The sequence below is a fragment of the Condylura cristata genome, unplaced genomic scaffold (genome assembly GCF_000260355.1).
Source record: "Condylura cristata isolate star-nosed mole 26May11 unplaced genomic scaffold, ConCri1.0 scaffold00029, whole genome shotgun sequence".
Lineage (NCBI taxonomy): Eukaryota > Metazoa > Chordata > Mammalia > Eulipotyphla > Talpidae > Condylura > Condylura cristata.
Window position 1 is genome coordinate 4,348,123 of NW_004567130.1, and position 11,296 is coordinate 4,359,418.

The following is an 11,296-nucleotide window of genomic DNA, read 5'->3' on the forward strand; positions in this document are numbered from 1 at the left end:
GGTGGGTCGCGGCCCGGGGCGGCCCGGGGCGGCCAGGGCCGGAGTTGGGTGCGCGGGGGCTGGAGCCGCAGTGGGCGGCTGAGCCGCAGTCCCCGCAACGCCCCGCGACCGACCTCCCCGCAGTCCGAGGATCAGGAGGAGATCCAGGAAGCGGTGCGCGCCTGCAGTCGCCTTTTCGGGGCCTTGCTGGAACGCGGAGAACTATTTGTGGGCCAGCTGCCTCCTGAGGAGACAGTCATGGCAGGTGAGGATGGAGGGTGGCTGCCACGGTGAGGTGAGCCCCCTTGTGGGTTGGGGAAATTGGCCACGATGTTGGCAGCAGGCTCCCACTGTTGTCTGGAGTTGGCAAGATTATCCTAAGCCTGGCGCAACCTAGTCTGTGGGGCAGGAGCGCCTCCCCTGGCTGGGGGGCTGCAATGGGCCTGCCCCACGTCTGGAGTCATGGGTGTTCCTTTCCACTCCTTTCGAGTGAGGCTGAGCAGGATGTGGTGAAGAGGGGTAGATATGTGGGGGACCTACCCAGCCTGCTGCCCACAGGGTCTCAAGGGGCAACGCGGAAGTACAAGGTGTGGATGAGGCACCGTTATCACAGCTGCTGCAGCCGCCTGGGAGAGCTCCTGGCCCACTCCCCTTTCGAGGTCAAGGTAGGTCTGGGGTCCTCGGCCTCTCCTGGTCCTTGCTTCTTAGGTTCCCTCTTTTCCTGCACAGCAGAGTTGGGATTGTACTTGGGACCTTTGTCCCCACCTCCTCCTGGTCAGGTGAGGTACTTGCTCTGCTCTCAGCAGCTGCTGGCATGGCTTCATTCTACTTCGCATTGCTAGCAACATCACCTCGTGGACAGCAGCCTGAGTGCGGGGAAATCCCAGGAACCCCTTGGGGGACTGTTGCAGGGAGGGCTTCACTCTGTGCCTACCTCCTTCCAGGAGCTGGCTCTTGGAACACTCATGAAGTTCGTGCAGATGGAAGGGACGTATCCACTGGAGAAACCGAAGTGGGAAGGCCACTATCTGTTCCCCCGCCCGCTCTTCAAGGTGAGGGGCCTGGGTGGGTCTTAACATTCTCCTTGGCTAGACCAGATGGGCCCTACCCCCGCGGTGACAGGTATCACTCCATTCTGGCCTGCGCTGAGCTGTTGGGGGCATCTGTGGGTGGTAAGGTTGGGCAGGGACTCAGCTAACCCTTGGGTGGAGGTGCTCCCTTCCCACTCTGCATCCAGGTGGTGGTGGGAGGCCTGCTATCGCTGGAGGAGGACTGCTCACTGCTCCTGTCCCAGTTCCGGGAGTACCTGGAACATGATGACATCCGCTACCACGCCATGCAGGCCGCCTCAGAGGCCATAGCCCAGGTCACTGATGGGCACCCAGAGGTGAGCCGTTTGGGTCCATCCTTGAGGGAGGGGTGGCAACCACCAGCAGCTGTCCAGATGCTGAAGCTGGCCACCGGCAGGTACCACTCACCTTCTGGAACAACACTTTCGCACTGCTCTCTGCAGTGAGTCTGCCCTGGCAGGATGGCACCCTCTCCAACTTCTATGTGCAGCACCCAGGTGAGAGTCTTGGAAGAGGGGCCTTGATGGGGGTACCCAGGCCCCAAATCTCTTTGGGCACCGAGTGACCCCATTCTTTTTTCTCCCCACAGAGCTGTCAGACAAATGGAAAGTCGTTCATTTGAGGGTAAGATGCACGTAGGACTGTTCTTGGACCAGGTAGCGTGGGGGGGATTCCTAGCTGGGCACCCTTCCCTGGGGGTGGTCTCAGCAGCATCTATATCCTCCAGGAGCACAAAAGAGCCTTCCAGCAGATGTGGCTCAGCTTTCTCCAGCACAAGGTAGAGTTGTGCCAGGCAAGGATCCCCAGGTTCAGGGGCGTGGCTGGCTGTACCCTGACCTGCTGCTTTGTCCCTCCACCCCCAGCTACCCCTCAGCCTCTATAAGAAGGTGTTGGTGATCTTGCACGACACCATCCTGCCACACCTGGCCCAGCCCAGCATCATGATTGACTTTCTCACCCGTGCCTATGACCTAGGTGGGTGCCAGAGGGTCCCCCCTGTCGGCACCTCTCTGTTGTGAGGGGGCAAGGTTGGGCAGTGCTCAGGATGGTCTTTGTGTGCAGGGGGCGCCCTCAGCCTCTTGGCCTTGAATGGATTGTTCATCCTGATCCACAAGCACAACTTGTGAGTGCCCCCCCACATTACGCCACTCCCCTCCAGGTCCCTACCTTGCTCAGGGACCTGTGGGGAGCCCACTAGACCTCCTTAGGGAGAAGGAGTTGGGGGTGCCAAGATCTAACTTGGCTCCTCAACCTGCTCCCACCTCTTCCTCTGTCTCCTGTTCCTCTCTGGCTACCACTGTGTGCTCCAGGGAGTACCCTGATTTCTACCGGAAGCTCTATGGCCTCCTGGACCCATCTGTCTTCCACGTCAAGTACCGTGCACGCTTCTTCCACTTGGCTGACCTCTTCTTGTCATCCTCGTGAGTGTGGGGTGAGGTGGCACTCTGGCCTGGCTTCTGAGGGCAGGGTTGGTGAGTCCTTTCTGTCCCACTTGGGGGCCACACTGCATGTAGGGGTGCAGGGGTGCTGGCGTGCAGGCAGTGAGTCTCTTGCCCTGCCTAGCCACCTGCCAGCCTACCTGGTCGCTGCCTTTGCCAAGCGCCTGGCCCGCCTGGCCCTGACGGCACCCCCTGAGGCCCTGCTCATGGTTCTGCCCTTCATCTGCAACCTGCTGCGCAGACACCCAGCCTGTCGCGTCCTGGTGCACCGCCCGCAGGGCTCTGGTGAGTGTGGCCCCAGTCTGGGAGGCCTGGCCTGCCCGAGGCCTGCACAGCCTATCATAACAGAGTTGGGGTCTTGTTCATAGAGCTGGACGCTGACCCTTATGATGCCGGAGAGGAGGACCCCGCCAAGAGCCGAGCCCTGGAGAGCTCCCTGTGGGAGCTACAGGTGAGGCTCTGAGCCCCCTCTGCAGCCCCTCCCAGAGGCCCTGCCCTGCTCCCAGGGACCTACCTCACCTATGACCCCAGTTCCTGGGGGCCCTTGATGTTCTCTACCTCTATGACGAGAGTTGACATCTCTCCTGCCTCAGGCTCTCCAGCACCATTACCACCCTGAGGTGTCCAAGGCCGCCAGCGTCATCAACCAGGCCCTGTCGGTGCCTGAGGTCCCCATTGCACCGCTTCTGGAGCTCACTACCTTCGAGGTGAGGGGCGGGGCCTGGGGGCCAGCAGGGGCAGGTCAGAGGCCGTGAGCTGAGAGCATCTGTTCATCTGTTCTTGCAGCTCTTTGAGCAGGACCTGAAGAAGACGGGACCCAAGTCGGTGCCACTGGAATTTATCCCAGCCCAGGGCCTCTTGGGTGGGCAGGATAGCCTCTGCGCCCAGTACTTCACACTTAGTTGACCCTGGGCCTGTCCCCCCAGTAAACAATTTTGTAGGAAACTGACTCTTTCTGGGGGACTGGGGCAAAGACCTGGTTCCTCCCCGGGCCCGTGCCAGGACTCACATAGGCTACACTGTGTCACCCTCTTCAGCACCCCATGTCCCCCACAGCCCTCAAGTCCACCTTTTGACAACCTTTCTCAGGCAGCCTGGGGTGAGGCCGCACTCACTCTGGGCAAGCCCCAGTGAGTGGGCCGGTGGTCCTGCTCAGGATTTGGCAGAGGTGATGCTGGCAGCTGCAGGCCGGACTGGTTCAGTATGGCTGTCTACTGAGGGGCCTCCTTGACAAGCCCAGTGCATCCCTGCAGGGTTGGGGGAGACAGCGAGCCCACCCACTGCAGCCTCCTTGCCTGGCTGTAAGCCCAGCTCCCCTCCCAGAGCCATGGCACCTCTGTTCGCTTGGCCCAGACCCTTCATGGCTCCCACTCTTGCCACACTTACGCACCACAATCCTAGAGCAGAGGCATTTCGTACAGAAAAGGTTTGTCAGGAGAGCCCTGGGGCACAGCTTCGATGGGCCTGCTTTGTGTCCGAGTGTGATAAGGCCCACCATAGACCAGGCCCTGCTGCCCTTCAGAGCTGTGTCACGAGGTCATTGCAGAAGGACGTGGCTCCTTCAGGGTGTAAGTGGCTGTCTTACCAGAAGCAGGGCCTCCGCACTCTTCTGCCAAAGAAAATGGGAGCAGGTGGGCTGCAAAGCACAGGGAACCCGAGAGGGAATGGAGTAACAGCCCTGCGGGCACAGCCTCAAGGGGACTGGGGCTGGGCAGCTTAGTGTGACAGTATCCTGGGCCTGGAGCCCCAAGACTGGGAGCCCAGGCGGCTCCTTTGGAGACTCCCAGGAAGCACCCTGCCTGTTCTGCCAGCACCCTGTGAGTGCCCCCTCCATCCTGGGCAGCAGACAGCAGGTGGCTGTGGAGCACTTCTGCTTCCGGGTGTTGGTGACTTCTCCCTCGAATGCAAGTGTGTCCTGCTGGAGAGCAGGAGCATGCTGCTATTGGCAGAGCTGGACCCAGCTGGGGTCAGGTGCTCCCCCTCAGCAGCAGTAGCAGAATGTAGGTGGATTCTGGAAGCCAGTGAGGCAGTTTGGGGACGTGGAGCTCCACATGTTGGGGGGAAGATGCAGCAGCACCCACAGGTGTCCCAGAGAGGAGTCCGTTCAAGCAGCACCTGCCAATACCCCTTGCTGGAGACTGGCAGCTTTTCTGAATCAAAGGGAAGCAACGTGGTCTTTGCATTCTTGAACCTGAAATCACAGAGCCCAAGGCAGCCCTGAAGGAGGGCAGGAGGTCTTGGACAGGACCTGGGCAGCCCAGCGCCTGCACACGCCAGCTGGCCCTCTGGGGGAGGGGTCAGCAGGTGCTTGCAACCCTCCCCCACACACACCAGTCTGTGATGGGCTTCCACCTGGACACCCTCAGAGCAGCTAGCTGGTGCTGGCTTCCTGCAGGCCTGAGCTATAGCGGGAGTCGTGTGCAGAGGGAAACCAAGGGTGGTCAGCAGCCTGGTGACTGTCTGGGCCACCCATGGCACTGTCCAGTGCCAGGAACCTCACAATCATAGGGACTTGACCCTGTAACCTTCTGTGCCCACAGATGTGTCCAGAACCAAGTCATGGCAAGGAAGTAATTGCTTATTGTGAAGCACTTTATTCCTTGTAAGGGGATGATCACCACATGAGGTTGCTGGAAGGTATATTAGAAGCTAGTCAGACCATCACAGATTTAAATTATGTCGGAAAGTTGTCAGAGTCAGCTCTAGTGCACGAACATGTTTAAATGCGGTTCCCTTAACAGCTGCTGCTTTTGTAAAGGAGGAGAAGAGGGAGATTACATGGCCCTGTGAGACACACTAAGCCCAGGGACTGCCTGGGGACTTCCTTCCTGAATGTCACTTCTTGGCCTGCTGACTTTCCTCACACGTTTCTGCCCAACTCGCAACCTCAGCACACGTTCGTGATCATCTGGTGCCCACAAGCCATGGAGGAGGAATTGCTGCCAGGTGGCTCCAGAGCATATCTTCGCCCATGGCCTAGCCACCCCAAGGCTCTGAACATGCCTGTGTGTTAGCGTAGGGCTGCTTGCCTGCCTAGTCCCTACGCACCATCAGTGTCCAGCTGTCTGACATGGGGATTAGCCTTGAGTAGGACCAGCACCCAGAGGTTACCTAGAATCTTCTGGACTCAGCATCCTGCTGGTTGTGGAGCTGGTTCTGAGCAGGAAGTCCTGAAAAGAAGGGCCCCTTCATGTGTACCCCTCCCCGGCAAGGCTCTCCTTAGAATTTGTCCAAAGCTAAAGCCGAATCCAAGTCCAGAGTGTGGAGGGGCGTGTGGTGGCTCCTCAGCTGGGCAGATGTGTAGCCAAGGGTCTCACCAGGAAGCCCTCGTACTGCTCTTCAGCCCCATCATGTAAGAGCCAGGTCAGCTCCCACATGATAGGCAAAACCAGACTAGCACGAAGATTTGTTGAAAAGGGCATTGCATTGAGTAAATGAGCCTTCCACTGAGACAACTTCTTTTAAGATACGGCTTCTTTAGCTCACATTACAATCCCCTGAGTCTGGTCTACTGGCCAGTGAGCACCTGCAGCCATTCTGTAAGCTGCCGCTTCAGTGGCTAGGCAGGACATTGCCAGCCACAATGTCTTGAAATGTCTGAATCAACTTTGGCGTGCCCAGTGCAGCCCCCCAGACTTGTTCAGTGGTGCTGCTAGTATGGGTCATCAGGACAAAGGAGGACACAGCTCACCAGGCAGGTGAGGACCCAGTGGGTGCCTGGGAATGAGCTGGGAGCAGCAGCCCTGCCCAAGGGAGAGGGGGAGGGGAAAAGACAGGGTTGGGGGAGTGGAGGGGTGGGCAAGCGCTTTCTTTGGCTTCCAAAGCCACTCAGTAGTGGCTTTTGGCCCCCATCTTTGTACAATGTGGGGACGAGCTGGGATGGCACTTGTGGAACTGGGTTGAATTCTTGGCTCAGACAAGACAAGGGATGCAGGAATGCATCAGAAGTGGGAAGCAGGACAGGAGGAATGGGGGAGGCTCCCAGAGGAAGGGTTGGTGGGCTCTGGAGGTGCCCAGCTGGAGCCCACATGGAAGAGCTCAGCAGACTGGGACTCACGGTGTCTACCCCAGGAAGAACGGACTGAGGTAGGGACTTGGTCTGACTGGTAGCTAAGGGCTGGGCAAGGATCTCTGTAAAATGACCCTCATGGACCTGAGGTGGAATCACTGTGGGGACTTTCTTCAGCGTCCCAGTGGTCTCACTGCCACCAGGAAGCACTGAGATGTGCCTGGAGCTGGAGCCCCCAGGTGGAGACCCACACCCAGCCCCACACAGGCACATCTGCCGAAGCTTGCCAGTGCCTATCTGTCTGCACAAGCCCTGATTTAAGCTGGACAAGCAGCCAGCAGAGGAGAGACGGTGAGTTCTGAGCCCAGAGATGCCCACTTGCAGGCTCTGCCCCCCAGTCTGCCTCCCCAGGCCAGAAGCAGGAGGGTGCAGAGGTGTCCTGGGTGGGATCCAGATCATGCCAGCAGCCCCAGGGGAAGAAGGCCAGTGGAGAGTCACAGCAGCTGCCTCTGGTCTGGAGCCATAAGCGCAGCACACAGACAGCATGGCCTAGCCAATAAAACTTTATTTATAAAAAGGGTGCGGGCCAGGGCTTACGCTTGCTGACCCCTCCTCGGAGGATGCAGAACCTTGGGGTCCCCACGGGCAAGTGGGCTGCAGGTTCCAGAGGACAGTGGCTCCTTCCCTGGCCCCTTCCCCCGCAGGCCCGGGCCGCCTGCAAGGCTGCAGCCCTTCCTCCCAGTGTCCCTCCCAACCTCCACAGGCTGAGTTTTGACCTGGCGTTGCTGGTCAGAGGGAGCCAGTCGAATCAGAGTTCACGGGCACGGACAGGCCTTCAACACATGCAGAGTTGGCGCCCAGCTCAGGCCGGAAGTCCACAGAAAAGGCACGTGATTTGGAGCCGGCGCTGACTGTCCCCATGGGGGCCCCTCCCAGCGGGACTGGCCCAGCTTCATCCCAGAGTAGTTGGGTTCCTGGGGGGCCCAGGGCCAAGCTGCCCCGTCCTCTGGCCTGGGGGTCATGGACATCAGCGCCGCCCGGGCTTGACCCAGTTCCTGATGGTCCACTTCTGGCCCGAGCAGCGCTGCACCACCAGTCGCAGCCCGAAGTTGGCATCCCTGGACAGTTCCACCTCCAGGCATCGGCCAGTGTCCCGGCTCACGATTGGTCCACTCTGCAGGACCAGAGTCACACAGGCATGTCCCACGCCTGTCCCTGTGCAGCCTTACTGAAGATGGGGCCCCTCTGTCCTTTGTCCCCTCTGTCCCTCCCATCAGCCATCCCTCTCTTGGGGCCAAGGAGGGGTCAGGACCCAGGGTTCACCACGGGCCACTGAGACCAGTGCCCCGGGGTTCTGGCACATTGACTTGTCCACCATCACCCGGCAGGTGGTAGCCCACACCCAAGCCAAACAGCTCTGGGCAGTGTCACAGACACCTCACGTCCTTCTCCAGCCAGCCTGCCATCCCTGCAGCCCACCCCACCAGCTCACCCTAGGGGCCCTCCTGTAGCCAGAGGTGTGGGTGTGAGGACGGGGCCATGGCCACCACTGGTGGGAGGGTGGGCAGAATGGCACCCCCCAGGTTTTATCTACACATGGAGGCAGCTGCCCAAGTGCTAGAGCGGCCACAGAGTCCCCACCCATAGGAGCAGCAGCAAGCCCATGAGGCTCCGCGCAGGGCGAGGCAGGAGGGAAACACAGGTTCAGGGCCCAGGTGGGCCCAGGTGGGTGTATAGCCATAGCCCAGGCTAGCAGAAGGATCCTGCCTGGCCCTACACTGGATCTTGGAGTTCTAAGCTAAAGGGTAAATTGTGGCTCATGAAGCCCCAGGAGACTGGTACTGGGCAGGGTCTATGAGGTGAGTGGGCAGTAAGAGACTAAGAGGCCAGTTGGAGCTGGGTGGGCTGTGGTGATGAGGTTTCCTTGACTGGCTGGGGTGGGCGAGGAAGGTCAGTTGCAGAGCTGGACTGACATGGGGGCTCAGAGTCTGGCACACTCCAGTGAGCTGGGCTTGCAGGGCCAGTGTGGGTGGGGCTGGGTGAGCGGCTGACTAGAGCCCACAGGTGAGGCCCCGATGCTGGGGGCCAGGTCCCACAGACCGTCAAGGGCTCAGGGGTGCTTCTGTCCACAGCATCTATGGAACTGTGGCTGGACACCTGCCCACTGCTAATGGAGGCTTCTGGGTGGGAGACTCTCCCTTTCCCCAAAGCCCCTCCCAGGGCCAGGAGGGGGCAGGGGAGGGAACGGCGTGGCCTAGACTGCACATCCTAACCAACTGGACCCTGGCAGCACCCACCTGGGTGAAGTCCCACAGCCGCTGCGAGGGCCTGGCCACATCCTCACACCTCCTGAGCGCAGGCGTGCGGCCCCGGCCGTCGTCCACCAGACACTTGGAGTCAGGCAGGAAGGCGGTGGAGCCCAGCGGGCCCAGTTGCAGCAGGCCCTCAGCACTATAGCGCACCAGCTGGGAGGCATGGGCATGGACAGTCACACCCGGGGAGCCCCCAGGGGACCACCCAGCTCTTTCCCAGAACTTGGATCAGCCTCATCCAAGTGCATGCTGGTGCAGACCAACACAGCCCTCTGGACACTGGCGTGGAGCAGGTAGCGGACCCTGCCTCCACAAGTTCCTCCCCCAGCCAGTGTGCTCATCTGCTCCCCTTCTCTCCACCCCACCACCTTCAGGTGCACACCCTGCCCCGCCCCCTTGCCCTTCTGACTGGAACCGCCCATGGAGCAGCGCTCAGGGGCGGGCTGCAGCCCTGCAGCAGAGGCAGCTGCTGCCCCCACCTGGGAGGACATCCCATGGCAGGGGTAGAGGATGGCTCTGTCATCGTCCTCAGCCCCCTGATCCAAGCAGTAACCGCTGGCTTTGCTGTTCCTCACCTGCAGAGGAAACCAAAGGGACAGCCCATGGCACCACTGCCAGTGCCTGGGCAGTGGAGAGCCCCAGCCACTGTCCCAGGCAGGAGAAGAGGGTTCCCTCTGCAGCCAGCTGATTGGGACCTGTGGGGTGCTCTCCCCCTCACCATGCGCTGGTCCCTGACCAGCTGGCCCTCCCAGAGGTAGCCAGGAGCCTGAGAGGATGTCCCAGGCACCTTAGCACCCTCCACCTTGGAAACTGACTCCCAAGAACCAGCGTGCAGCGCTAGCCCCAGGTGCTCCTCAAGCCCGTCCCAGAGACCCACCCAGAAAAGTGGGCCCTTGAACAAGGTGAAGAGGCTGCACTGCCCCAGACTGGGGCTCTTGGGGACCACTAGGCCTGTGGGCAGTGCAGGTGCCTCTCCCTTTAGACCAGTGGGATCCAGGCACTTGCCTCGGGCTGGTGTTGCCAGCCATGACCGAGAAGAGAGCTGACCTGGACATGCAAGGAAGGTCCAGCCAGGCCCGTGGGCAGGGTGGAGCCCAGGACCTGTTGAGGGCAGCCCCAGGGCTATCTTCCTTGGGTGGCCTGGAGCTCCAGGGCTGAGAGGTGGGCCAGGACTGCCCACCAGCCCCACTGCCCAGGGCACAGCAGGCCCTGCACTGTCAGTGTCTGGGAGGTGAGGGGCTGCAGTGCTGTGGGATGACCCCATGTCAGGCGTGTCCCCCCAGCAGCCCAGGAGTGCATGTGTGGACGCAGACTCTTCTGCACCTGCTTGTGTGTGCTAGGGGTGAGCACGTGGGGGTGTCGGGGGGGGACACTTGGGGATGGGGCACAGGGGGCAGGAGCACTGGCATGGGGTGGAGGGCATGTGGGGGCGGTGTGCTTATGTGCTGGACGCTTGCTGTTGGTCTCCAGATGCATGCAGGGGGTGGGGTGTCATGGCCCCTCTCCCCAGCCCTCAGGCGGTACCTCTCCGTACGTGAGGGTGTCGTTGTAGGTGCGCATCTCGGGGTATACATTCTCCAGATACCACTGGAAGCTGCGGCACTTCAGCCTCTGGCGCAGGGCCCGCCGCTCTGACACGTCCCCGAAGTCCACTCCAGGGTTCTGCAGCAGCACAGGCAGAGACCGCTGGGTGCAAGCCCCATCTCTGCCCAGGACTCTGGCCCTACAGCCCAGCCCCTCGGGATGGCCCCCTGCCCCTGGCCAAGGTGCAGCTTGGAGAAGAAATCCAGGCCATATGGGGGCCGAGGGTGCCTCCCTCTGGTTCCCTAGAGGGGATCCCCAGCAAATCTGTAGAGGACCTGTAACTCAGCTCTGCCCCATGAGCTGTGTGCCCTTGGGCAGTGACCTGACCTCGGCCTCGCTCAGGCTCTCTGGGATCCCTCCTGCTGTAGTCCCAGAGGCCGACTCCCAGGAGGGGCTGCTCAGTCAGGGCTGTGTCCTAGTAGGGTGGTCCTTGGCCCTGGCTGCCAGTCCCCCGGCCCCCCAGCACCTCCCTGTGGCACTGATGCTATCAGGCCAAGATCCGGCGTAGCATCAGCGCCCTGAGCCGCAGACCTGCCCAGGCCTCGCCGGGGCCAGGCCGCCCGGCTGTGCTTCCACGACCCGGCGACTCAGCCCCCCTCTGCGTACGCTCATGGGGATGTTCCAGGCCATGTAGACGTGGGACTTGAAGCCATCCATCCACACCTCGGCCGCTCGCAGTGCATTGCGCTTGGCGTAGTAATCAATGTCATTGTTGTAGGGCTTCTTGGTACGCTCGATGTGGGCCACGCGGGAGCAGGGAAGCACCTCCATGCTGCCGCCACACTGCCACACCTGGGGAACAGAGCACACCTGGGGATCCCTGCCACAGCCGGGGGGCACAACCCACCTGGGGGAGCACAGCACCCCGGGGGGCACGGCAAACCTGGGGAGCCCTGCCACAGC

The 11,296-nt window shown here is 61.1% G+C and overlaps 2 protein-coding genes across 4 annotated transcripts in view; one reads left to right on the top strand and one right to left on the bottom strand.

The window, feature by feature from the left end:
• Window positions 1-81: 81 nt before the first annotated feature.
• NOC4L (nucleolar complex associated 4 homolog (S. cerevisiae)) lies at window positions 82-3,425 on the top strand (the record flags this gene model as incomplete). The annotated part of the gene is made up of 14 exons (XM_004690646.2): window positions 82-244; window positions 538-644; window positions 924-1,031; window positions 1,217-1,366; window positions 1,447-1,546; window positions 1,639-1,673; window positions 1,777-1,827; window positions 1,913-2,024; window positions 2,112-2,172; window positions 2,360-2,470; window positions 2,613-2,773; window positions 2,857-2,939; window positions 3,082-3,195; window positions 3,275-3,425. Coding segments are annotated over 14 exons (1,476 nt in total), but the record flags the coding sequence as incomplete, so codon positions are not given.
• Window positions 3,426-7,050: 3,625 nt separating this feature from the next.
• GALNT9 (polypeptide N-acetylgalactosaminyltransferase 9) overlaps window positions 7,051-11,296 on the bottom strand; it is a 22,897-nt gene continuing 18,651 nt past the window's right edge. For all 3 annotated transcript variants that reach the window (XM_012731173.1, XM_004690834.2, XM_012731174.1), the window contains 5 exons: window positions 11,000-11,185; window positions 10,334-10,471; window positions 9,289-9,384; window positions 8,795-8,962; window positions 7,051-7,671 (listed from right to left, as the gene is read on the bottom strand). In XM_012731173.1, coding sequence (XP_012586627.1) covers window positions 7,525-7,671; window positions 8,795-8,962; window positions 9,289-9,384; window positions 10,334-10,471; window positions 11,000-11,185 — 735 coding nt within the window. In that variant the 3' untranslated portion in view covers window positions 7,051-7,524. The remainder of the gene's footprint in view (window positions 7,672-8,794; window positions 8,963-9,288; window positions 9,385-10,333; window positions 10,472-10,999; window positions 11,186-11,296) is intronic.